Consider the following 24640-nt stretch of genomic DNA (forward strand, 5'->3'; position numbering starts at 1 on the left):
GCACTTTACTTTATCTAACATTGTAAAGAAATGGAAAAGCAAGGAAATTGCATTTTAATACTTAGGTATACATGATGCTATCACTAGAAGCTAAAATGATGAAACTGAGGTTATCATACTTTGGACACATCATGAGAAGACATGATTCATTAGAAAAGATAATCATGCTGGGAAAAACAGAAGGGAGTAGAAAAAGAGGAAGGCCAAACAAGAGATGGATTGATTCCATAAAGGAAGCCACAGACCTGAACTTACAAGATCTGAACAGGGTGGTTCATGACAGATGCTCTTGGAGGTCGCTGATTCATAGGGTCGCCATAAGTCGCAGTCGACTTGGAGGCACATAACAACAACATACATGATGCACTTATGTATTCATTTTCAGTTTTACACAGTATCATAATAGATAAGATTCTTACATTTTGTGTCCATGTTTATATTCTCCCCCAAACCATGTTTGTTTATATCTATCTATATATGTAATATCTGTCTGCGAAATGACAACACCTCATGCATCTGACAAAGTGGATTCAGGTGCCACATAAATTCATGCCATAATAAACCTGCTAGTTTTTAAGGTATCAAAAGACTCTATTTTAACAGGACCTGCATCTCAGTAACATCAGCAAAAGTACAAAAAAAAAGCTTCCCAACAAATAATCAGATATCACCAGTATGTATTACACATATGCATCATGGAGGCAACAGATTTGGTATCTCTTTCATGACTACTATTACCTACTACCACGCATATTTTAGTTTTCTATGCTCAATAAGTTTATAGAGGATTATACTGTAAGTATGTCTATGTATGTCTATGTAAGTTTACACAACCTGTATCATTTTTATGAAGCACAATATTTGGAATTGTGAAGGGGAGTACAGCGTGCTTATGGACCTTCCTGAACTATTTTCTTCATAATGATAATTAGGCATTGGCTGTCACTTTTTTGTGCTAAAATGTAAAGGAGAAAACAATAATAAATTCAGAACTTCATGCAATTACAAAGAAGTTGTGTAATATCATTGTGGGGAAAATGGATAGCTTGATCCAATCACTTTTTCATAACTGTAATTCAACTACAAGAATTCATTCAAGTTTCAAAATTAAAATTGTGTACCATATAGTTGGTGATTAAATAGACATATACTGGAAATGGATTGTAGTTTATCTGAACAGTGGCCTAGCAGCTTCTGCACAGGCAGCAACAATTCTATACAGCTGTGAAATATTTCTGAAGACAGGGATACATTTACACAGCAGCTAGAAGATTCCCAAGAAAACTTACATCCACACAACTCATATGTGGAATGTTTAGGGCAGCCAAGATTCACCAAAACATGATCAATTTTTTAAGTCACGGCAAGGCTACTTGTGTTAAATTGAATGCTAAAAGTCACACAAGAAATCAATGGAAGAACCAAGAATCTTAGGTTCCCTCACTCTCAAATCCTTCTTCCTGTGGACAAGCCATACTCTCTCCCAAGAACTCTCTAATTAGGATGTGAATCACTCAACTCTACTGAGCAGTCCTAGGCTGAAACCCCCTAAGTGCCCATGGTGTGCGAGAATCACCATCCAGTCCATTTAGTCAAGTCTCAGTCCTTTCTCAGCAGTAAAAGCCAATTAGGAAGCAGGTTTCTTATGTGACAGCTCAGACAACTGCTGCTGGCGTCTCTGCAGCACCTCCTGGCGTTTCTCCTCATAATACTGATATTCATGAGCTCGCAGCTCCTCTATGTCAGGGAAAAAACGATGTCTGTAGTAAACAGAGACACATAAGAGAGTTCAGCAAATCGAGCAGCCCAAAATCTGATCTTGCTGCTCAACTGTCCCTAAACAAAGCTTGACTGATACTGCCACTCATCACATAAAATACTATATATGCTCCTTTTTGTTTTAGAAGATAAGCCCGATACATCAAGAGACCATGCACAGAAAAATACTCTGAAATGATACTAACAAAATTTTCTATTCACAATTACATTGAGTAACAGTCAACGAAGAGCTGTATGTGTGGGATGGAAAGCTTTGGGAAAACTCCAGAGGGCCCCCCATGTTTATAACATAATCTTAAGCATGTTTACCCAGAAGTAAATAAATAACCTAAACAAGTTTGTGTTGGATTGCAGCTATAGTCTGTTACAGCAAACACAGACAGGCAGACAGACAGACACACAGAAGGACCAACAGGTTAATTGTGGCACACCCTTTCATGGATTAAAGCCCACAGCCACGTAATAGGAGGAAAATCTAACCCAGCAAAGTTCGTATCGCAATAAATCTTGTTTAAAGGCGTCACAATGCTTGTTTTTGTCTCTTGTCGCTCTGTGGAGTTCATAATAAGGATTTTGCAAGAGTATTGATAGGAACATTTTACAGCGCAATCCTATGCATGCTTACATTACTCCCAGGTAAGGGAGACTAGGGTCACGCAACCTTTAAATCGTCGCTCTTAAAGCCAGAGCGCTGGAGAGGTTTACTAGCCTAAGCACATTCTTTCCAACCTCAACAACGGCACCCCCACCCCCACCCCGACACAAGCCTCCTTCGGCTCCTCCCTTTGAAAAGGGACTCCTCTTGCCCGTCCCACCGTCGGCCCTCGCACGCCACCTGTACACGAAGGCGATCGCCAAAGCACAGAAAATGCTTCCAAACAACAAAGGCTTAGACAGCTGCTTCTTGGAGGAGAGGCCCGCCATGGCTGGAACGGACTTGGGCGCGGAGGAGGGACGACAGCAAAACACGCCCACCTCTTTAGGACTTCCGTATTCATCTATCGCCGAGCTAGTAATTGTGATCTATGGTATTACCATTGCAGCGGTTCTTCTGCCTTCCTTAAACAACTTCCGGTTTCATAAGTGACGAGATCTTGTTTGATGGTCTTTGTTTATTTTGTATTTCTTGTACGAGGATTTCCTTACTCCAAAATTTTGATACAGGTTGGCTTAAAGAGTGAAGTGTGAGCGCAAAAGACCCCAGGATAGCAGGTAACAAGGTGGGTGGGGAAAGCAATAGACATTCATTTCCCCCTTAATGGAGATTTCTATGGCCAGATAAGTGGAATCTGTTTCAACAAAGGGCCGCATTCTCTTCTGCGCAACCTTCCAGGGGCCATATGCTAGTAGCGGGCGAGGTCAGAAGCAAAAGTGGAAGGAACAAATGTGAATGCTACATTTGTACAGCAGGCTGGTTTCTACACACACAACCCTTTTGATTCTCCAAGTAAGCAAGAAGTATCAGAGTTCAAGGAAAGAGCTCTTGAGGAAGATGTGAAGTAGGGCCGGTGATGGGCGTGGCCTAGGAAGAAGGGGTGTGATAAGAGAGGGGATGTGTCCTGAGGAGAGAGGCTAGATAGAAAGACCTAAGGGAGAGGGTGTATTTGGCTCCTGGGCCACAGGTGCCCCATTCGTGTGGTATATGAATGTTATCATAGGTTTGTTTGTTTTGACGTGGCTCCTATAGATTAAACAAAGAGGGATTTCTCTCTCTTTTCCCCATACAAAATGGAAGCTGGGTTATCCAGTGAAATTGATTGGCAGGAGATTAAGGAATGGTAAGAGAAAACACTTCCCCCTGCCTCACATCAGGCAATTAATTTATGGAACTCGCTGCCAGAAAAAGTGGTGGCTGATGCTGATTTAGATGGCATTCTAAAGGATCAAAATTTAATAAAAAGGATGGGTCTATCACTGACTATTAGCCAGGATGGCTAGAAACCTCCATGTTTAGATGCAGTATATAACTCTGTATTCAATATGCTGGGGACAAACAGCAAAGGAAGGCCCATCTTCATGCCCTGCTTGTGAGAGATCAGTGGCATTTGGCTGGGCAGGGATGGGCAACCTCTGTGTTTGATAAACTAGTGATGGGTTGAATTTTGAAAAAAAATATTTAATTTTTGTAATATTTGTATTTTAGTAATTAATGCAAACTGCTTTGGGGAGAGAAACTCTTAAAAAGCAGGGTACACATTTATTACTCCAGATGAAGTTGGACTCCCATCTCCCATAATCTTTGTCTATTGATCATGCTGACTAGGACTGATGGGAATTGGAGTGTAACAGCATCTGGAGCGCCACAGGGTTCCCATCCCTGAAAATAAACTGCTCAGATTCAAGAAGTCATTTCTTATGTGTTGCAAGCAGAAATTCTGGTGAAGTTTGGGGCAATATTATATTTGCACACTAGGATGCTTGCTTGTGATCTGTCAAAAAGTCTGCCAGGATAAATATAGGAACCTTATCCATCATAAGGGGGTTTCCCCATGATGGAATCACCCTAGGAGGAGGGTGGGGGCATTGTGTCATGGGGGTCATTAAACTGAATATTAAGTATGGCGAATATTGAAGAAGTGGTGCTTTGGGGGCTCTTCCCCCCCCACACACACAAAGGGCTGTTCTGCTATGGCAGCGTGTTCTAGTTACACCGGCTATTCTACTCTGCTGGGGCCATTAGAACCTTATCATAGTAATATGTGATGAAGAAGTAAAAGAGTAGGAATACTAGATGGTGTAACATACATTGCATTTTTGTATCCTGCATGTCATCCAAATCCCCATTTAGTTAATATTTAAAAGAGAATGGTAGTTTTTGTTTTTTTCAAGGCTGTTGGAGAAATGGGCAGGAATTTTAGCTGTAATTCTGAGAATAGGTGAGAAGTCTAGTCATGATTAGAAAATATTTTATGTCAAATGGTTTCTTCCTCAGGCTGCAATCCAATACACATTTACTTGGGAGTAAGTCCAATTGAATCCAATGGAACTTACTTCTGAGTAGACTTGTATTGGATTGCAGCCTCTGTGAGAACCTAGAGTTGTCCAGAACCAGCACTTATAAACCATGTTTTTAAACACTGATGGACGTTAATAGGGAGTTAGTCACTAGATTATGGCAGTGTAGAAAGCTTGAATGCTATATGCCGAGATTTGAAATGTAAAGTTTAAGTTTGTTGTTTCCAGGTGAAAAGAGGATTTGATTCTACAGACGTTTGAAAGAACTGCCTTGAGTTGGTGGGATTTCCACATTTGGGAAGATAATCATAGCTTGGTCCTGACAAAAGCGAAATGAATTTGGGAAGCCTGCTCCAGTCCAAGAATAAAGCTAGAAAACCCACAACCCTAATATTCCCTTAAGTAATCATATCAGTCCAGATACTTTCAGCAGGGGGTGGTTGCTGCAACCGTTTGTATTCAGATCTGGTGAAATCTACTGGAATTACCCCAATGTTATAATCCTTTGGAAAGGAGATGTCAAAGTCATTGTTAAGGAGTAGTATTGTCCTCTATGTAAAGTTTGCACACAGCTCATATTGAATTCTTAGCTTGAAGTTATAATCTTATAGCTCCAATAAGAGGCTGAACATTATAAAGAAATTGGGATAGAAAATGAAGAAATATGTATTAGAATGTTTCAGCCCTCCTGCATTGGTAGTATAGCCTCCAGAATATTATTTCAGATGAAACTGTCTTTTTATCCAGCACTATGTCCCAAAACCAGAAGGACCTGCTAGGTCTGGGTCGCCTTGAATACCTGCAAGCCCTAGTCACTGAGTTCCAGGTGACCGAGAGCTCTGGTAAGTATAATTTATTGGCCACTAGCTGCTTTTGTTCTGGATTTAGAGATGCCTTGCCCATCTCAGTTGATTTCCTCATCTCAAAAGTTGTTTTATTACATTGCAGAAGCCAAGGAGCAGGTGCTGGCCAATCTAGCAAACTTTGCTTACGATCCCAAGAACTATGAATATCTGCGGCAGCTCAGAGTCTTGGACCTGTTCCTGGATATGCTGACAGAGGACAATGAAACCCTTGTAGAATTTGCACTTGGTAAAGCTTGGATTTAAGGTTGATACTTACCACGATTTAAACGGATTTCTAAAAGCTCCTAGAACATAGGAGATTTTAGGATGTTGGCCTCTGCATTTGAAATAATAGTCCCACATCACTTTAGGAGCAGAAAAGCCATAAAGTTGGTCAGTGTAAAAGAGTGAGGTCAAAGACAACTAACTGTTTCAGCTCAAAGCAATTTTTACCCATCTTCCCAGTAACATACTGCTGTGCTGGTATATTGCGGTGGTTAGGACTGTAGACTGAGAAGGCCTCACTACAGAACTTGCCTCAGCTAACTCACTGACAGTGCAATCTGGTACATTTCTACTCAGAACTAAGTCCCACTGTTCAGTGGAGCTAACTTCCAGGTAAGTGGGTATAAGGTTGCAGTCAGTGATCTTAAGTAAACCTCTCTCATCTCAGCCTCAGACCTCTCCATCTAATATTGACCTATCTTACAATGAGTGTGTAAGCAAGATTACTAAGAAAATGTATGTGAAATACTTTGAACGCTACAGCACTGTATAAATACTAAACATCATTATTATTAAAATCTCCATCCTTCACTGGAGCAAAGTAACAGCTTCACAATTAGAACAGAGCTGCTTAGGGCAGCCAGAGAAAACTGTAATCCAGTGGTTCCCAACCGGGGGCCATGACCTCCAGGGGGGCCATGAAGTAATCCGCCCCCCCCCCGCAAACAATAAAGAAATGAGTTATTTATTAATTTTTTAAAAAAGATCTGCACTCCCTGGATGCTGGTCCCTACTGCCACTGTAGATTATACCTCCCCCTTGCTCCAAACGAGAGGGGAGGACTTTTGCTGAAGCGCCAGAACATCTTTCAGGCACACCGAGGGCAGGTGTCTGCCTATAAAATACATGGCAGATGCCGAAGGAGGCTGAGGGCAGAGCTACCAGGAAAGAGAAGGGATTACTATCACTGACTTCTGTCTCCTTGCACTGCCGCTGCTGCTGTTGCCCTTGCCCAGAACAAGAGGAGAGGGCTTTTTGTGACGCAAAAAGAAGCAAGGCTGCAAGGAAAGGCTGTTTTCCCCCTTCCTTCCTTGCAGCCAGCCTGCCTGCCTTTCTTGGCTGCTGCTTCGCTGCCACCTCCTTTTATTCTTATTTGTGAGGCCGCCCATTCGGCCCAGACAGCTTAGAAGCAGTGAAGAAGCTCAGGACTTGCTTGCCCCCCATCTTTGAGGCTAAGCGTGTCTGTCAGTGTCCCCCTTTTCTTCCACCTACACTCCGTCCCCCCAGTCTCTCTGTCCAAGACACTGTGGCAGTTGAGGGTTCCCCCCCCTCACATGCCCAATGCAGATGCTTGCAGGAGGTGCAGATACATTTCTGTGTGTGCACGCACTGCTCTGCCTTCTGCTCCCCTCTCATTCTCCAAGTGCACGCTAAGCAAGTCATCAGTTCTGATGATTATCCCAAGGCCTAAAGGCACTAACCCCCCTACTCAATCTCTCTACCCTGTTGTCTGCAGTGCACAATCTAGCATCTCTATCATCACCACATTGCTGCTTCTTGATTACTTTTCTTATTTAAATGTCAGCAGGTTGGCTGGCTGGGATCCTGGTACTGCAGCAGAAATGTATCTATTTAATTATTATTGCATTTATATCCCACCTTTCCTCCAAGTTGCTCAGGGTAGTGCATATAGTCCTCCTGCTTTTCCATTTTATCCTTACACCCACCCTGTGAGATAGGTCAGGCTGAGAGATTGTGTCTGGCCCAAGGTCACTGAGTGGACTTCATGGCTGAGTGGGGATTTGAACCTGGTTCTTAGTCCAACACTGTAACCCACTGGTGTTAGGAGACAGGACTGTACATGTTCAGACTCTGTGTGTGTGTGTGTGTGTGAGGGAGATACCAATTTGATTGGACCTTTGCATTAAGAAAAGAAAGCAACACCTCCCTATCTGAAAAGGGATATTTGGATATGTGATTTTGTCATGCACCTTTTTTTCAATTAACAGAGACTAAAATTACAATTAGCGTGGGGGGGTGTGGTGTCACAAAATTTTTGAGCTTACAAAGGAGGTCCCATACTCATAAAGGTTGGGAATCACTGCAGTAATCTTAGGAAAGGAGCAGTTACTATAGCCAAGGTGGGGGACCTCCAGCTCTCCATCGCCATCTGGATTCCCAACTTCTGTCAGCCCCAGCCAGGATGGCCAATGGTCATGGATGAGTGTAGTCCAGCAACATCTAGAGGGCAACAGGTTTTCTCTCCCTTTATTACAGTATCACTTGTTAAGAAAACACCCCGAAATATAAACACATTGATCCACGCAATGTGGAAATAATTGTTCACTTGTATTATTAGGCTATTTGGTGACACCATGTAGAGAATCCAGCATCCAAAATAGTTTAGCAAGTGATTAATTTTATTTCCAGAAGTTGTGAACAGTACAGTTAGCCCCCATGCTTTCCAAGGGTCCTGTAATGCACAGGGCATCCCACATCCTGGAAAGGTCTACTTGCTCTCAAGTATGAAGAGCTGAAGGAGCAGGTGGGACACTGCAGAGCCAATAAGAGCAGGAAGGACAGGTTTTAAGAATGAAGGACACTTAGAAGGGATAGAGTGGAACATTCTCTTATGCAGAGGCTACTGCACTTAACAGTGGCACTGTGTCTTCTAGTGTTGTGGGATTAGGATGAATGCTTTGGTTGGGAAAACAACAGGAAGGGTTTTTCAGAATGAAAACAAGGGAGATTATTGCAATCAGAGAGTTTTGCAATTGTACATATGCTAGATAGCTTAGTCCAGGTGTGGGGAACCTTTGGGCCTCTAGATGTTGCTGAACAACTCTCATCAGCCCCAGTAAGCACAGCCAGTGGCCAGGGATGATGGGTTTTATAGTTCATCAACATCTGGAGTGTCAAAGGTTCCCCACACCTGGACTAGGCTTTTCTTCCACACATTTTTACAGAAAACTTTGTTAAGCTGCATTTGTAGTAAAGAGGAACCTATGGCACAGTGCCAAAATAGTTAAACTAGTATTGCAACAATGAACCAGTCAACTCTGCAACAGTTTCCAGCCCACTGTGTCTCTTGCTTGATCTTCCCTCCCTGCCCTTTGTCAACAGCTTTCAAATTCTTATGAAGCCCGTTTTGTAAGTGGCAACCCATTTTTTTTTACAAATGTGTGTAATGTTTATGAACTATTCTGGTTATAGAATTTGAATATTTAAGTAGAATTTTTTTATTATGAGGGAGGAAGCAGCACTCGGGCCTGTTCGCAGTTCCTGCTGAGAGTCCCCCGCCCTCTAGTAACCATTGCTGTGGCTGTCAGAGGGAGAGGAAGCAGCAGCTCCTCCACTGAGCGGAGATCTGGCTCTCGGACCTGCTGAATTACCACCTGTCATGCAGATATGAAGGGCTTTGGAGAACAAAAAGTCAAGACAATGTAAATCTGTGAAAGAGACGTGCTGTTCAAATGCCAAAATCTTTCCATAGTTGCAGCAAAGTTTCACAGACTGAAGAGTCTTATCATCTAAGGCAGCCTTTCCCAACATTGGGTCCCCAGATGTTGTTGGACTACAACTCCCATCAACCCAGCTAGCGTGGCGAATGGTCAGGAATGATGGGAGTTATAGTCCAGCAACATCTGGAGACCCAAAGTTTGGGAAAGGCTCATCTAAGGAGAGGTAGAATCAGGGCGGAGGCACAAGGCCTGGAAAGGAGTTTGGTGGACAGGCATGACAGAAATGGGTCACAGGTGGACAGGTAAAGGGAAGATCAGCAGGGGCTGGAGTGGAAGTGTTGCGTGTGGATTATTCTGTAAATTGTTTGAAATCATAAAGTTCCTTCTGTGTATACAATTGTCCTTTTGTAAGCTGCCTTTCCATGTCCCCAGCTTTTGCATGGATTTCATGATTTCCAAAAAAAATGCTCAATAAAAGGTGGATGCTACCATCCCTTTAACTTACCACAGTCTAATGAATGTACCCTCTTGGTACCCAGTCATCTGTATTGCAGCATCAGGTAGCTGCTTCTCCAGATTTCTGATCAGGTGGAGAAGTGTGGTAGGATTTTACTCTCTATTTGGCAGAACAGTACACATGACTGGCTTTCCTAGTGGCTAAATCCACACTCTGGTAAGTTACCACTTGGCTTACAATTGTCTCTATATTCCAAAAGAATATGCATATTCCAACCTGCCACTGTCAGGACTGAAGAATGAGAAGTTTGTCTTCTGCCTGCTGATGAATTGTTTTCTGCTCAACGATAATATTAACGGTCTCATCCTATTGACTTGAATCCTAAGATAGGCCAACTGAAGGAAGGTCACAGAAGGGAAGTTTTCTTTCTCCCCCATGTAGCCACCTCAATCTCCACTAAAAAGCCTCTCTACAGGATTGGGGGCTCTCCTGAGCAGTGAATTAGTTATAGGGAGCAGGTGTGAGGAGAGGAATCAACTCAAATCAGGCTTGGTTCCTAAGATACAGTAACTTTTAAAAGATTGCAGAAAAACATGTTTCCACTTTGCGCACTGCCCCCCACTCAAAGCAGCTCCTGTTCCCCATTTCCCATTGTTCAGGAGGATCTCCTGAACCCTCTACAGAGGTCTTTTGGTGTGTGTATGTAAGATAGCAGCCGAGGGAATGAAAGGATTTCCTTCTGTGAACTTCCTTAAGCTTATCTTAAGAATTACCTTCTACTGGGGCAGCTGTGCTCTCACTCGGCTGAAATGTAAAGCAAACTTCTGCTCTCTGGCTAACCCTGGACAAGGATGTGTTTGGGGGTGGGGGCAGGTGAGCTGCTGTTCTCACTTAATGCAGATTAGTTGCCCCCTTTAACAACTGGCCAATCAGTGTGTCATTTCATGAGTGTGTGTGAAAGGTGGCTTTGTCTGTTTTTCTCTATGCTGTTTATTGAGGATTCTCTAATCCTTGTTCATGATTGTCAACAGGGAAAGAACCTGGCAGGGCAAGTTATTCCGAATTAGTGTGGTAAGGCTGTAATGTTGTGGCTGCCTAAGATTGGGTGTTAGATGAGAATCCAGCAGCACGATCCCGACACATTCTTACTAGAGAGGAAGTCCCACTGTGTTCCCTGGCCTTTTCCGGTAAAGTGTGCATAGGGTTGCAGCCTGAGCATGTCTCAGCTTGCTTCACAGATTACATGGTAGCAAACCTGGTCCTTACCAATGGGTTGTGGTCCATATCATTTATTTATTTATTTAATTTATATCTCGCCCTTCCTCTTGAAGAAGCTTAGGGTGGCAAACGCGTCAACACAACATTTTAAGATATTATTTATTTATTTACTAGATTTATATCCCATACTGGGATACTGGCGTACTGGGCCCAGAAAACCTTGTTGACACTCCTGACTACTGCTCTAGCGACTTTATTGTTATTCTTTCAAATATTTGTTTATTTAAAATATTTCTATCCTGCCCTTCTACCCTACAGTGGGACACTCAGGGCAGCTCACAGTGCCATCATACAAAGTAAATAAAACACAAACCCATAAAAATACATAAAAATACATAAAATACAGTTAACAAATCAAGAGGAGTGATATTAAAAGGGGGCTAAAGAGGTAAAAAACTAAAAAGGGGGAAAACATAAAATCAGTTACAGGCTGTAGCTTCAGTCCCTCCCAGAGGCTCTCTGGAACAAGATGGTTTTCAGAAGTCTCGAAAACACCATCAGGAAGGGAGCAGAGCAGGCTTTTTGGGGTAGGGTGTTCCAGAGCTTGGTGGCCACAGCTGAAAAGGCTGTCTCCCACGTGCCTGCCAGTCTAACATCTTTCATTCCAGGCATGTAGAGGAGACCAGAGGCATCTGATCTTCAATCGTGGGCAGGTACATATGCGCGTCTGTGGTCCCTCCGGTACATTGGTCCAAGGCCATTTAGGGTTTTAAAGATCAAAGCCTACACTTTGAACTGAGGCCAGAAACAAATTGGGAGCCAGTAGAGTCAATAAAGGACAGGGTTGATATGAGTCTCACACCATGATCCAGTTAACATTCTGGCTGCTGCATTTTGAATCAACTGTATTTTCCGAACCGTTTTCAAAGGCAGCCCCACATAGAGTGTTACAGTAATCAAGCCTCAATGTCACCAACGCATGTGTCACTGTGGCCAAGTCAACTGCTTCTAGGAATGGGTGAAGCTGGTAGACCAGTTTGAGTTGGCCAAGAGCACTCCTGGCTACCGCTGATACACAAGCAGCAGGGGAGGATCCAGGATTACTTCCAAACTGGACCTGATCCTTTAAGGGGAGTGTAACCCTATACAGGTTTTAGCTCTATCCCTGGCGCAGCTTTTGACCAGCAATACTTCTGTCTTGTCTGGGAAGTGTTAGCCCACATCCAGCCCTTCAAACCCTCCATAAATAATCGCCTGGAAACAATGCTAGGATTTTGTTTTTCCTAAAGAACAAAAGTATTTTCTATGTGGCTGACATTTTCTGACAGGCCACGCTACCACAGCTACCATTTTGTGACATCTGCAAGACAGACACGTGCCCACAGGCCCCATAATGTTAGAGTCCTTGTGCTTACTGCAAGCAAACAAGGAGCAGTAATGTTTTTAAATGGATGCAAAGTGAAGATAAATTTAACAGCCACTTCTGACTAGGTTTAGTACTTACATCCCACAGAAGTGAGCGCACAAACTACACAGGGAAAGACCTACTTTTGACCTACCTGCCTCAAAACTTCTTTAACCATAAGGAAGAAACTATAAATATGAGACAGACAAAAAGCCACTTACTGTCTTTACTATCTCATTCTCTCTTTTATTTTAGGTGGCCTTTGTAACCTCTGCCTGGACAAAATCAACAAAGACTATATCTTGGAGGCAAATGGTGTAGCAGCTGTAGTCAGTTCCCTCTCCAGCTCCAATGAGGAGACCGTGATGTCTGCGGTCACTACTCTAATGTACTTGACCACCCCCCAGTCTCGCCAACAGATCACAGCTCTTCCCGTGGTCGAGTGCATGCTGCGTTTCTCCCTCTCAGCTAACCGGAGGCTACAAAACCTGGCCACTGTCTTCCTTGAAGATTACTGCACTCCTCTTCAGATAGAGGAGGCCAGGAATCTGACTAAGCACACGGCTTTAGGGATCCCGCTGCCAAAGGATTAATGCAGCTCAGTGAGCAGCCAGAAAGATTTTCCTTGCATGAGAAGCAACACTTTTTCATGTTGGGGGAAAAACTGTCTCTAAGGTGAGAAAACTGTTCCAGAAACTTTGCTTTAAAAATGATTGTTGGGGAACTATGAAGCACTGCAGGGCAGACACCTGACACAGTTATTTTAGGGGTTCCTGAAGTATTTTGGCACCCAGTTGCATCCACAGAGCAATCTAAACTGACCTTAACACTGGGCTGAACTGGGGGTTGGATTTGGTGGAGGTGTCCTCTGCCCAGTTCTCCTGGCTAAGCCAGACTTCTCTCTATCAGGTGGGTAGCCCACCGGTAGGAGCTAACACAAAGCCCTGAAATGAAGCATTTCCAAGGTTGAGGAGGGGGCAGGGCTGAGCCAGCCCAGGATCCACTGGATCCTAAGCCAGTCTCACATTATCATGCAGTGGCATCAGGGTTAATCTGGGCCAAATGCTGTACCAGCCTGCAGCTAGCACAGTGAGTGGTTCTAGGTCAGACCTGACCCCCCCCCCCGCCACAGTAAGCGGCAGGGCTATAGATGGAGCAGTGGCCCCAACCATTCTACAAAGCGTTGCTGGCAGGGGTGAGAATTTGGACTGGACCTTAAGTATGTCCTTCATTCTATTGGAATGAAAGTGGAACTCCTTGCCAATAGAAATTTGGCAGGAGTCATCCCTGCTTTCTTTCAGATGTCTTTTAAAAATGTATTGTTCAGACATGCCTTTGACATGTGATTTTTTAACCATCCAGTTTTTATTAAAATGTTGATGGTTTTACTATTGTATATTATTTTATGTTGTACACTGCCTTGCTATATTTTCTGTGACCTTGTGGTTTATAAGAATGCAAATAACAATAAAAAACTCATCTGGAGATGTAAATAACTGCCAGAGGGCCCTAATAGCTATTGTAGTGGCTGTGACATGGAGTGGCTATAGGAGGACACATCATACAGGTGGGGAACCTGCTGCCCTCCAATTATTGTTAGACTCCAACTCCCATCATTCCTGACCATTGACCATACTGGCTCAGGCTGATGAAAGTTGGAATATCTGGAGGGCCATGGGTTGTGCCCCCAAACGAAGTGGTTTCCCCCCCCCTTTAAGTAGCAAAATGAAAAGGAGGGGAGGCAGTAGATAATTTTACCCTAAATTCTTAGTGCTCTGAAGTCCCTACCCATCCTTTTTTGGCCCTGCATGCACTAACTACTGATTGCTTGCAGCTTTATCTATTTACACACATGACAAAGAGTCCACATAGGGATTTATCATTTTAATAACTGCATAATCCAAGTTTAATCAGGACAAAATACTGTTCTCTTGCAAAAGGACATCTTTTTCATCTGGGTCAGCTGATGGGTGACCGTATGCTTCTTTCCAGTGGGGTTTACTTATCAGCTGGTGTCACATGTCACTTTCATTGCCAGTTGAAGTGCATGCCCCTCTCTTTAGTCATCATTTGGAGCGTTTGCTCTCCAGTATTGCCCTCCAGTCATCAGCCCAAGACTGCAGTCTCCTTCGTGGGGGCTGCAGCTTTAGATGCTTGTTATGACAACAAGAGAACAAGATGTGCTCCCAGCGTGGGTTAGGCTCAACACCTGAGAAGAATCAGAATGGGAACTCGCAAGATCAACCGTTTCGTCACCTGAGCAATGATAAAACTTTGATGTGAAAAGCACACCTAGCATTCTTGTACCTTTAACAGTGTCCTTGTCATCAAAGAGCGCATCTGCTGACACAATTGTCTTATCTCTGGTCAGAATTAATCGCTCCACAAATTTGGGACCCAAGTGCTTTTTCACCCAGCTGTACCGTCAGGTGAGAAAAGACCAGTGTTAAATGAATGTTAATTATAGCCTTTTTACAACCCCCCCCCAAAAAACCCCAAAATTCTCCATGGCAGGATATCTAACTCAATATCTAATTTCAACAGGAGGGTTGGAGTAGACATGCTTTATACAAACTTTCAAAGATACTTCTTCATTTTGCAAGTTGCCTAGGATACAATCCTGTACTTAGATACTTGGGAATAAACCTCACTGAATGCAATGGGGTGTACATCCGAGTAAGTATGCATGAAATTGCTTTGTTAATCTGGCTCCTAGAGCAGAAGCTGTTGGCTTCCTTCAGGATCTGGAGACCCATAACGTAGAAGGTGGAAATGCTTGTTAATATAGTTCTTTCTTTCATTATACATTTTTGTCATCCAACTCAATGCAAAGATTCTCACAGTTCTTGTTCATAGAAAAGGGGGGGATGTCTTTAACTAAACAAGGCCAAAGGACCAAGAAAATGCAAAATATAGCAATAGGTTTGTTTGCTCTTCTGTTTTATATAAGATTCACAGTACAATCCTATGCACATTTACTCAGAAGTAAGTCCCACTGTGATGAATGGGGCTCACTCCCTAGTCGTGTGTTTAGGATTGCAGCTTCAAGTCATGTATGTTACTGTGCAAAGGACTGCAGTTTCATTATACTCTTCATAGCATTGTCACACTCTTATTTTTGTTTCTTGCATTGTCTTGTCCTTTTGACTGTTCATGTTCTAATAACTTAATTCAAGCAGAGTTAGGATAAGTTCCTATTCTAATATAACAGTAACATTCTAATAATGTTACTGTCTTGATTATTTTGATTGATGGATAGAATCATAGAATAGTAGAGTTAGAAGGGACTTACAAGGCCATTGAGTCCAACCCCCAGAACCATAATGATTATACTGTGAACTCAAGAAGAAAAGGTGTCTCTTTCCATCTATATCAGCTGAATATCAACTTAGGAGACCATTTTCTTCATAATCTGACAAAGTGGGCTATAGCTCACAGAAATGTATGTTATGCATGCCTCATCAAGGGTGAATGGCACACTGAAGTAGAATTAGGCTTATGTCTCTTTAAAATAGTAGAAGTGGTACCATAGAAAAGATCAGGTCACTGGTTCCAGATTTCAAAATGAGATGGGAAAGCCTTCATTCTACAAAGCTTATACCCCTTTTAAAGAAGGGAAAGTTCTGGTTTAGGTGTATTGAATAAACATATGGGTGCATTTCAGGAGGTTCCTGCATTTCAGGAGACTATTTTATAATCAGCAAATATATTTGGTCCCTTGCCATCAAAAGGCTTACAGCGTTCAACTGATTTGTGCCTGCAAGGTATCATTGAACAGCCCATGGAATACTACCATAGGTGAGAGGATAACCACTTAAAAACTCAGCTTCATGGGTCAAGGCAGACCAGCCTTTCTGTCACATCACAGCAGCTAATTCATTGGCATGGTAGGGAAGTCAACAGAGCCCCAAGCAGATTGGCCTTTGGTATTGGAGATGAGGGAAAAGGAGAAGTAAAGAATCTGGTGGGTGGTTTGCATTACGTAACGTCGGAGAAAACAAGCTGAACAGAGGAAGAGTGGGGGAAGCCTAACAATTGCCCACCTTCTCTGGAACGCAGTATTCATATTTCCGCAGAGGGCTTGTACAAATAAAAACTTCTGTGCTGAAATGACATGGCATTATTAGTCACTAAACAAAATCACGTGGGCTAATCCCAAAATATTATGTGTTTTAGATGGTCCTTACTTGGGCATTTGGGCCATCTCTTGCATGGCTTCAACAGCTCCCGGAATGGGATCCAGCCCCAGAAAGAAGCCTGATGACTCGTACACGCTGGCTATCTTAACCTAAAACAGATTCATAGAATTACACTTCTTACTGTGATGCTCCAAACAGAGCTTATTCAATACTTAAGATTCAACTTACCATTGAGAAACCTAGAAGAAATGTCCTTCCCCTGAGAAGGGTTCAAAATGGAAATGGACTGCCTTCAAGTTGATTCTGACTTATGGCGACCCTATGAATAGGGTTTTCATGGTAAGCGGTATTCAGAGGGGGTTTACCATTGTTGTCCTCTGAGGCTGAGAGGCAGTGACTGGCCCAAGGCCACCCAGTGAGCTTCATGGCTGTGTGGGGATTCAAACCCTGGTCTCCCAGGTCGTTGTCCAACACTCCAACTATTATGCCACACTGGCTCTCGAGAAGGGTTCAAGAACCATTTTAACGTTCAAATCCACACACCGTGTATAAAGTCAAGTAATACTGCTTTCTGAAGCAGGACATTTGTCCTGCAACCCATACCCTGGCCAGGGAGCAGAGAGGTTTAATAGAGTTGCAAGGTTACTACTGAATCCACAATCCTGCTGCATGTGCCTGCTAGGGCTGGTGGTGGGTCAGGAGGCAAATCAAGTGATAGCAGAGGAGTTGGCTTGGGATCCAGCAGATTTTGGGTCAGTTCAGCCCTTCACCACCGGAATGGCTTGATTCGGGGCTTTCTGTGGGCTGGTGATGGTGGGGATCCTCATGGGAGCACTTTGGCCCACATGTTTGGCAGGTGGAACAGAGTTCTCTGACACCTCTGCCCCATCCCACTCCACCCACAAGTACAAAAAGGTTTGGATTGCAGCCTAAGTCTGTTTTATCCATGCAGGCTTTTTTACAGTTAGGGTTTGCTCTCATGGTGATGACTTGTTCCTAGTAGTTCTAATTTAGACATTTGTTCTTCAAAATAGGTTATAAAGATAAAACATTTGTTTTACTATGTTCTTTGTTCTGAGAATTCTCAGTTGAAAAGGGAATCAAGTTGTTTAAATCATTAATAGCACAGGTGTGGTTCTTTTTTATGTTGATGATGTCAAGATTTGCTTATGAAGAAGGTAAAAACTATTCTGCTGTTACACGATAAATCACTTAGTAGCGATTTGAACCTAGAAATTAACATATGGCATTCTTTTTTGTTTAACTAATGGCATGTGTATAACTCCTCCCCCACACCTCCAGCTTTTTGTTTTCTTTTTGCAGAACATTGACTGGCTGTAAGAGAAACTGCCATTCATACTTCAAAACCACTATTTCCATTAAATCAAAAATGCAAACTATTACTTTAGTCCATGGGTTTTTTTCTTCAGGGAAGGAGGTCCCTACAAGTGACTGTGTTGTTTTTAGGATGGTCTGAGGCTACATGATGCAACCACCTTGGTGAAGCAGGTGTTGGTCTAGTCAACGCCTGGATGGGAGACTACCTAGCAGCCCCATGTACATCACCTTGAATTCACAGAGGCAGGCTATAAATGTACTATTTTTAAAAAATCTGCAATATATGTTTGGTAGTTACATCACATTGACAGCTGAGGTTTCAATTGCTCCAAAAGGCAGAGAAGAGGCAGGAATTTTCACACATGTCAGATTTTTTGTTTGTTTCAGAAAGTGAAATTCAAGTTATAGGAAGCCAGATTCAGCTGAACATCAGAAAAAACTTCCTGTTAGAGCAGTATAGCTGGACCAGCCACTTGTAGGGTGTGCTTTAACTTGGATTCTTGCATTGAGCTGGGGGGTGGATTCAGTGGCCTTATAGGACCCCTCCAACTCCATGATTCTATGAAATGAATGCCCACATTAAAAAATAGACAATTAGATAGGATAGACCCTACTTACAATAGGCACATGTGCATCTTTGATCACAGAAATGCTCTCTCCTGCCACATTGTTTTAACCAGTGCTAAAAGCTAGTGTTTTGTTTGTTTGCTCAAACCTTTCAGACAGACAAAAATGCCTGTCTCTGTGTAAATAAGTTCTAATTCTAGATGTAACAGGTTTTAGTTAGGCTATTACAGCAAAATCACCAGAGTCTTGTGACACCATAAAGACTATCCAATGTTATTATGGACTAAAGTCCACATTGGAAGAATGAAGTGCAAACTTCAGTTGTAGATTTACATACATGGTGGTATAGGAGTAGTAAGCAGTGAGGTCAGAAGGGAATATAATGCAATGATGGGTGATAAAATAATTAACTTGGCCTATAAGCTATTTGGCTATACTTGAACAAAAGTATTTTAAAGGGCAGCTCCAGCAGGAAACTGCTGAATTACAATTCATTAAAAAGATAAACTCTCTTTATTTGGGCTCTGGAATGGAGAGACAGACAATGAGTTTTGAGTTAATTAACTCAGCAATGCCAAATTGATTGTTTTATCACCTATCACTGCTGTTGTAAAGGGCAACTGTGCTTATCTTTATTTGTAATATTATCATTAGTCATTGCTACAAAAATGGTCTCAAAGCAACTTACAATTTAAAAAATTACAATACCAGATTTAAAATATATCAGAAGATAAAAGACCATTATTAACTAAAATTTAAAGTATCTGGTATAAATTTGTATTTGAATTGTCACTATCTGAACTTTTAGCATCTAATTTCCCTGTGAACTCCCTGCTTACTACTCTCCCTCCCCTTACTACTATGTATATCTATATCTGCAACTGAGGATTATACTTCATGCACCTGATGAAGTAGACTGCAGTCTGCGAAAGCTCTCTTAACAAAGTGTGTTAATCTTGAAGGTACCACAAGACTCTTTGCTGATGTAGCTTTTAGATGTCTGAAACTCTTACCAGTTTCATTCAGGGTAGAGCTTGGATGGTCAAGTGAGTAGATACCTCACTGGATGCCTCTCTCTCTCACTCTTTCCAAGCCTATTTGATAGCGAAAAAAGAGAGTGTGCTGGCCCCATAAAGAAAAATATCTGACTGTTAATACAAATTGCACCAAGCACTTAAAAAAATACGAAGTACAACTTTGTTCACATATTATTACATTTATACCCCCGCCTTTGTTTTCATGATAGAAACCCAAAGCAGCTTACATATGGTTCCCAGGTGGTCTCCCATCCAGGCACTGACCACAGACCATAGCATGGTCATACCACTCAGAGTAACTTCACTATGGTTAAGATAAAGGTGGTTTAAAGAGCTTTAAAAGGTACTTTGAAATGCTATTTTTCTAATGAAGGATTGTGTCTTAGTTTCCCTTCTCTGGCATACTGGGGCTGTGCTCACTATATCTGGCGATATCATAATTCCTCAACATCTCCAGAACTTCCACAATTGTGTTAAAAGCAAGTTTGTATCCCTTAATGCTTCAACTTGAATGAATTAAAGAGTATGTTGGCTTGTGTGTATAATGCTTACTATTGAATTAAATATGCAGTATCTTTTTTGGACTGTACCACTTTTGGACTGTACAAACTATAGTTTGATAGCTATGGAAAAATCCCATACTTGAATGCTCCCTCCCCTATATCTTGATCGTCACCTTGTAGTGGTGAGTGGGTTTGTGTGTTCCAATGAACCCTGTGAGCGATGCTGTCAGGAGCCATGTACTCCCAGCAGGGTCACCCATGCCGGTAAGGTCAAGGGAGAGGAACCAGACAAAGAACGATCCAAGAAAGTCTATCTCCTCTTGCTTTTGCTTTCCTTCTCTCATGAACCATTTTAAGAGTTTCTTCAGTCATCCATTGAGGTCTTTCTCTCTTTTTAATGAGTATTGTCTTTTTGCATTCTTCCCTGACAATGTCTGACTTCATTTCATAGTTCTTCTGGTTCTCTGTCAACTAAGTTTAAAGCCTCAAAGCTGTTCCTTATTTGATCTTTGTATTTTTCTGGGATGTTATTTAAATTGTATTTTGGCATTATGATTGCTTTGTTGTTCTTTAGCTTTACTCTGATTTTTTATATGACCAGTTAATGATCTGTACCGCAGTCTGCTCCTGGTCTTGTTTTTGCAGAAATTATGGAACTTCTCCATCTTCTGCTACCAATTATATAATGGATTTGATTCCTATATTGACCATTTGGTGATGTCCACATGTACATCCGTCTTTCCGGTTGCTCAAAAAATGTGTTTGCAAGAAACAAATTATTGGCTTCACAGATTTCAATAAGTCTTTCTCCTGTTTTATTTCTATCTCCTAAGCCTCATTTCCCCACAATTTCTAGTTCTTCCGTTCCCTACTTTTGCATTCCAGTCCTCCATGATTATCAGCACATCTTGTTTGGGTGCGTGATCAATTTCTTCCTGTACTTCTGCGTAAAATCTCTCCAATTCCTCTTCTTCTGTATTTGCCATTGGAGCTTAGACTTGGATGTTGGTTATGTTAATAGGTTTCCCGTCAAATCTCATTGATGTAAGTTGCTCAGACTTTGCGTTATAAGTCTTAATTGTTTTTGCTACGTCACTTCTCACTATTAAAGCAATCCCATTTCTTCTTAATTTCTCATTTCCTGCATAAAATATTTTGTAGTTGCCCGATTGAAAATGTCCCATTCCCATCCATTTTAATTCACTCATACCAAGTAGTGTAATGTTGACACGTTCCATTTCTTGCTTGACCATTTCTAACTTTTCCTGGTTCATGCTTCTCACATTCCATGTTCCTATTGTGTGCGGCGTACAACTCCGGACTCTCCTTTCACATCTGTGCGCATCAGCCTCTGGGCTTCCTTTCGGCTTTGACCCGAGCTCCTTCTGGAAGAAAAGGTGGGATATAAAATAAAATAAAAATTGTCTCAACTCTCCTGAACCTTACCTCAATAGTGTAAAGTGGAAAAATCTACTTGCATTAGAGTAATACAGAAATGTGCTGTAATATGTTTGGAGATGCTTGCAGTCACCTCCTTCTAGTATTTGTTCAGCAATACCACTTTAGTGCAAAATGTAGGCTAGCACAGGCCCATTTCTATGGGAGGATCAGGCCACCTTTAATTTAATGCATTTGAGCAAGCCCCAGATCTACTCAATTTACAGGGGACTGCTTTGGCAGTTATAAACATGGCTTTACATTTTTTATATGCTACCTGAGCTTGGTAAATAGTGTATATAAAGGAGGAAGAGAATGAGAGATGAGCTGCTGTCAAAAGTAAGTGAACCTTCAAAACCATCTTATTTCCCATAAAACCCACCATCTCATTTCATCTTTACAATCCTGTCAGTTTGTTAATTTAGCTTGAATGAAAGCAGAAAGATAAGACATCCCAACAGATTAATCTATAGCCACAGCTGCCCTCACCCAGCATTTGCATTACTGTGTTAAGATCATTGAGAAGATTAAAAAGTTCATTTAAAAAGAGGCAGCCACTGGAGAAATCAAATGGCAGATGACTCCATAGAACAATCTTGGTGACTGAATCGGTTATGCCTCATAACTCTACAAAGCATTATTAGCTAGACTGAATGTGCACTTAAAACATCTATATATGAAGGCCAAAGACCACCTTAGACTGTGCCAAAGAAAGCTAAAATGCATGTATATACAAGTACTTAAAGTAACACTTGCTCAATAATTTGCTTTTAATAATGTTATTTAATTTTGAGAACTGCTATTTAATTTTGAGAATTGTATTATTTTATTGATGTAATGTTCTATTGATGTATTGTTATGTTCGTGTTTTTTATAAGCTGCCTTGAGGGCCCTTTTGGCCATAAAGTGGGATATAAATTTAATAAATAATAATAACAACAAAATTCCTCAGGTTATCCAGTTCACTGTTCTACTGCCCCAAAGGCATGAATTCTACCACCACACTGTAGCATTATAATGGTGCCAGTTACTCCTAGATAAAGCATAGACCCCATCCCAATGACTCAGGGTGCAATCCAACTCACCTTTCTGCCAGGCTGGGGTGAACTGGATGCTGCAGATGTCCAACAGTGCTGGGAGGCTCCCAGCTGTGCCAGGCTCCGCCAGGCTCTGCTGGCACGAGCCCTCTGCTGTGACGGAGATGTGGCTCTGCTAGGAGCCTCCTGGCACTGCCAGGGGTCCGTCGGGGACAGCCAGCCCGGCAGAAGACCTAAAAAGGGGCATTCCAGAGGCATGGCAGGGGCTGAGCCACAGGGGGGGCATTCAGACCCCACCCCCAAAAGGCCGGCAGAGTGAAAAAAATTTTTAAATTCCTTTATGGCCTACAGGGAGCTCTTACTACCCAGGAGGCCTACTGGCCAGAGCCAGTGCCTTCCGGCTGGCTCATGTACATGGCTCTCAATGGAGCTTGTGTTCAGCCGGGCTGGTGGCTCCCAAATGGGAGAAGGATCCCGCCCTCCTCTGCTGGCTGCCTGGCAGTTGGATTGCTCTGTAAACCACCTTAAAATGAGAGCCCAATCCAGGATAGCATCATCATCATCTTCCTCATCATTTTGTAGGATTTTTCTACACTAATGTGCATATTTGTGTTAAAATGGTCATCCCGCCAAGGTCAAAGTCAGACATGCAGCAGAGCATGGCAGAGACCCCGCCTCTCACCATTAGAGGTCAGCAGACTTTAAGAAAATGATCTACTTATTTTTTCTTGTGATATTCGATAGGTAGCTGGCATTTTATCTAGGCCAGTGGTTCCCAAGCTTCCCCCCCCCCATGGACTACTTGAAAATTGTTGAAAGTCTTGGTAGACCACTTATTGATTTTTTCCCCTATTGTAGTAATTATAATGCATTGTACTAAATACTGTATGATTTTAAATTGTTTTTGCTTTTTCTTATATTGCATTATATTACAATCTGCATTCCATAGAATTCAAGTTGTACTGCAATTAAATACAATATAATTAAAAAAATAAACATACAGTAAAAAATCAGTATGCATATTTCATGGACATACCGCAGACCACTGGCAGTCCACGGATCGTAGTTTGGGAACCCCGATCTAGGGCATATTACACAATGGTAATGTGTAATGCACTAGTCTGCTTCTAGTCAATTAATGCAAAACACTTTCTTCCATCATTGGGTTGCAGTAGTTTCCAATATCTTAAAAGTGGACAGCCAGCTAACAATGGTTTAACACAGCCTTTGCCAACCTGATACCATCCAGATGTGTTGGACTACAACTCTGCTCAGCTGGTGAGGCTGATGGGAATTATAGTCCAACACATCTGGAGGCACCATGGTGGTAAAGGCTGATTTCATAAGAATGTCAAGACATGTGAACTCAAACACTGATAAGGCATAGAAACTGCCCCTGGTTATGGTCCTTCTTGGTGGGGTGGTTCCAGATGGTGGTGCTGAGGACTCCTGCAACTCCTTGACCATTGTCATGTGGTATGCCACAGGATTTCATGTTGTCATTCCCATGCTGTCTAACTTCTACATGAAACTACTGGGAGAGGTAATCAAATGATTTGGAGGGCTGTCACCATATGCAACCACCACCCAACTCTCTCCTCTGTCCATCATATTGTAGGGAGGTTATCAAGGTACTGATCCAGTGCTTGACGGTTGTAATGAAACTGTACAAGGATGAACAAGCTGAAGCTTAATTTAGACAAGACAGAAGTGCTCCTTTCTAATTAGTAAAGCTGTCAATCCGGCACTCCCTCATCTGACAACTCAGGTTTGCAGTCTGGGGGTGCTCCTGGATCCAGTCCTGAACCTGGATATCCAAGGGTGCCATTGCCCAACGAAGGCTGGTGTCCCAGTTGCAGCTTATCCTAGAAAAGACAGATCTGGCCTTGGTGACACATGCCAAAGTTAAATCACATCTGCAGTACTGCAATATAGGCTTGAAGCCTTGAAGTGTCTAGAAACTTCAGCTTTCCCTCTAAGCCCTAAACAACTTTGGACTGGATACGAGTGTTTGTGCTCCTTAAGATCCACTGAAGAGACTCTTCTTCACATCCCACCATCCAATATAGGTTTGGTTCAGAGACAGGAGGGGGCCTTCTTCCGAGGCCTTTTGTCACTGTATAAAGGAACCATAGGTTAATGGACGAGCACATGATTGGCTTGCAAAAGATGCTGGAAACCAGCTTCAGTGTTAAGCATCGCTCAACAGGGCTTGGAAACCATAGCTTGGAACCTGC

General features: G+C 42.3%; 2 protein-coding genes and 1 long non-coding RNA gene across 6 annotated transcripts; 1 reads left to right on the forward strand and 2 right to left on the reverse strand.

The window, feature by feature from the left end:
• Positions 1-1093: 1093 nt before the first annotated feature.
• Positions 1094-2793, reverse strand: LOC133379930 (uncharacterized). The gene is made up of 2 exons (XR_009761309.1): positions 2615-2793; positions 1094-1760 (listed from the first exon to the last, which is right to left on the reverse strand). It is a non-coding gene; the product is annotated as an uncharacterized LOC133379930 (long non-coding RNA).
• ARMC7 (armadillo repeat containing 7) lies at positions 2737-13866 on the forward strand. Of its 4 annotated transcripts, none has more exons than XM_061616129.1 (4): positions 2737-2999; positions 5482-5576; positions 5683-5826; positions 12601-13865. In XM_061616129.1, exons 2-4 carry the CDS (start codon positions 5486-5488, stop codon positions 12936-12938), a joined length of 573 nt encoding a protein of 190 aa, XP_061472113.1. In that variant the 5' UTR covers positions 2737-2999; positions 5482-5485; the 3' UTR covers positions 12939-13865. The 4 variants fall into 4 exon arrangements, with proteins under 4 accessions (XP_061472113.1, XP_061472112.1, XP_061472114.1 ...); XM_061616128.1 differs by having other exon boundaries at positions 2739-2991; positions 12601-13864; XM_061616130.1 differs by lacking the exon at positions 2737-2999 and adding an exon at positions 3094-3226.
• Positions 13867-14223: 357 nt separating this feature from the next.
• On the reverse strand, positions 14224-22661 carry NT5C (5', 3'-nucleotidase, cytosolic). The gene is made up of 5 exons (XM_061613376.1): positions 22452-22661; positions 16533-16633; positions 16390-16449; positions 14653-14768; positions 14224-14554 (listed from the first exon to the last, which is right to left on the reverse strand). Exons 1-5 carry the CDS (start codon positions 22659-22661, stop codon positions 14412-14414), a joined length of 630 nt encoding a protein of 209 aa, XP_061469360.1. The 3' UTR covers positions 14224-14411.
• Positions 22662-24640: the final 1979 nt, after the last annotated feature.

This window comes from Rhineura floridana, chromosome 3 (genome assembly GCF_030035675.1).
Source record: "Rhineura floridana isolate rRhiFlo1 chromosome 3, rRhiFlo1.hap2, whole genome shotgun sequence".
Lineage (NCBI taxonomy): Eukaryota > Metazoa > Chordata > Lepidosauria > Squamata > Rhineuridae > Rhineura > Rhineura floridana.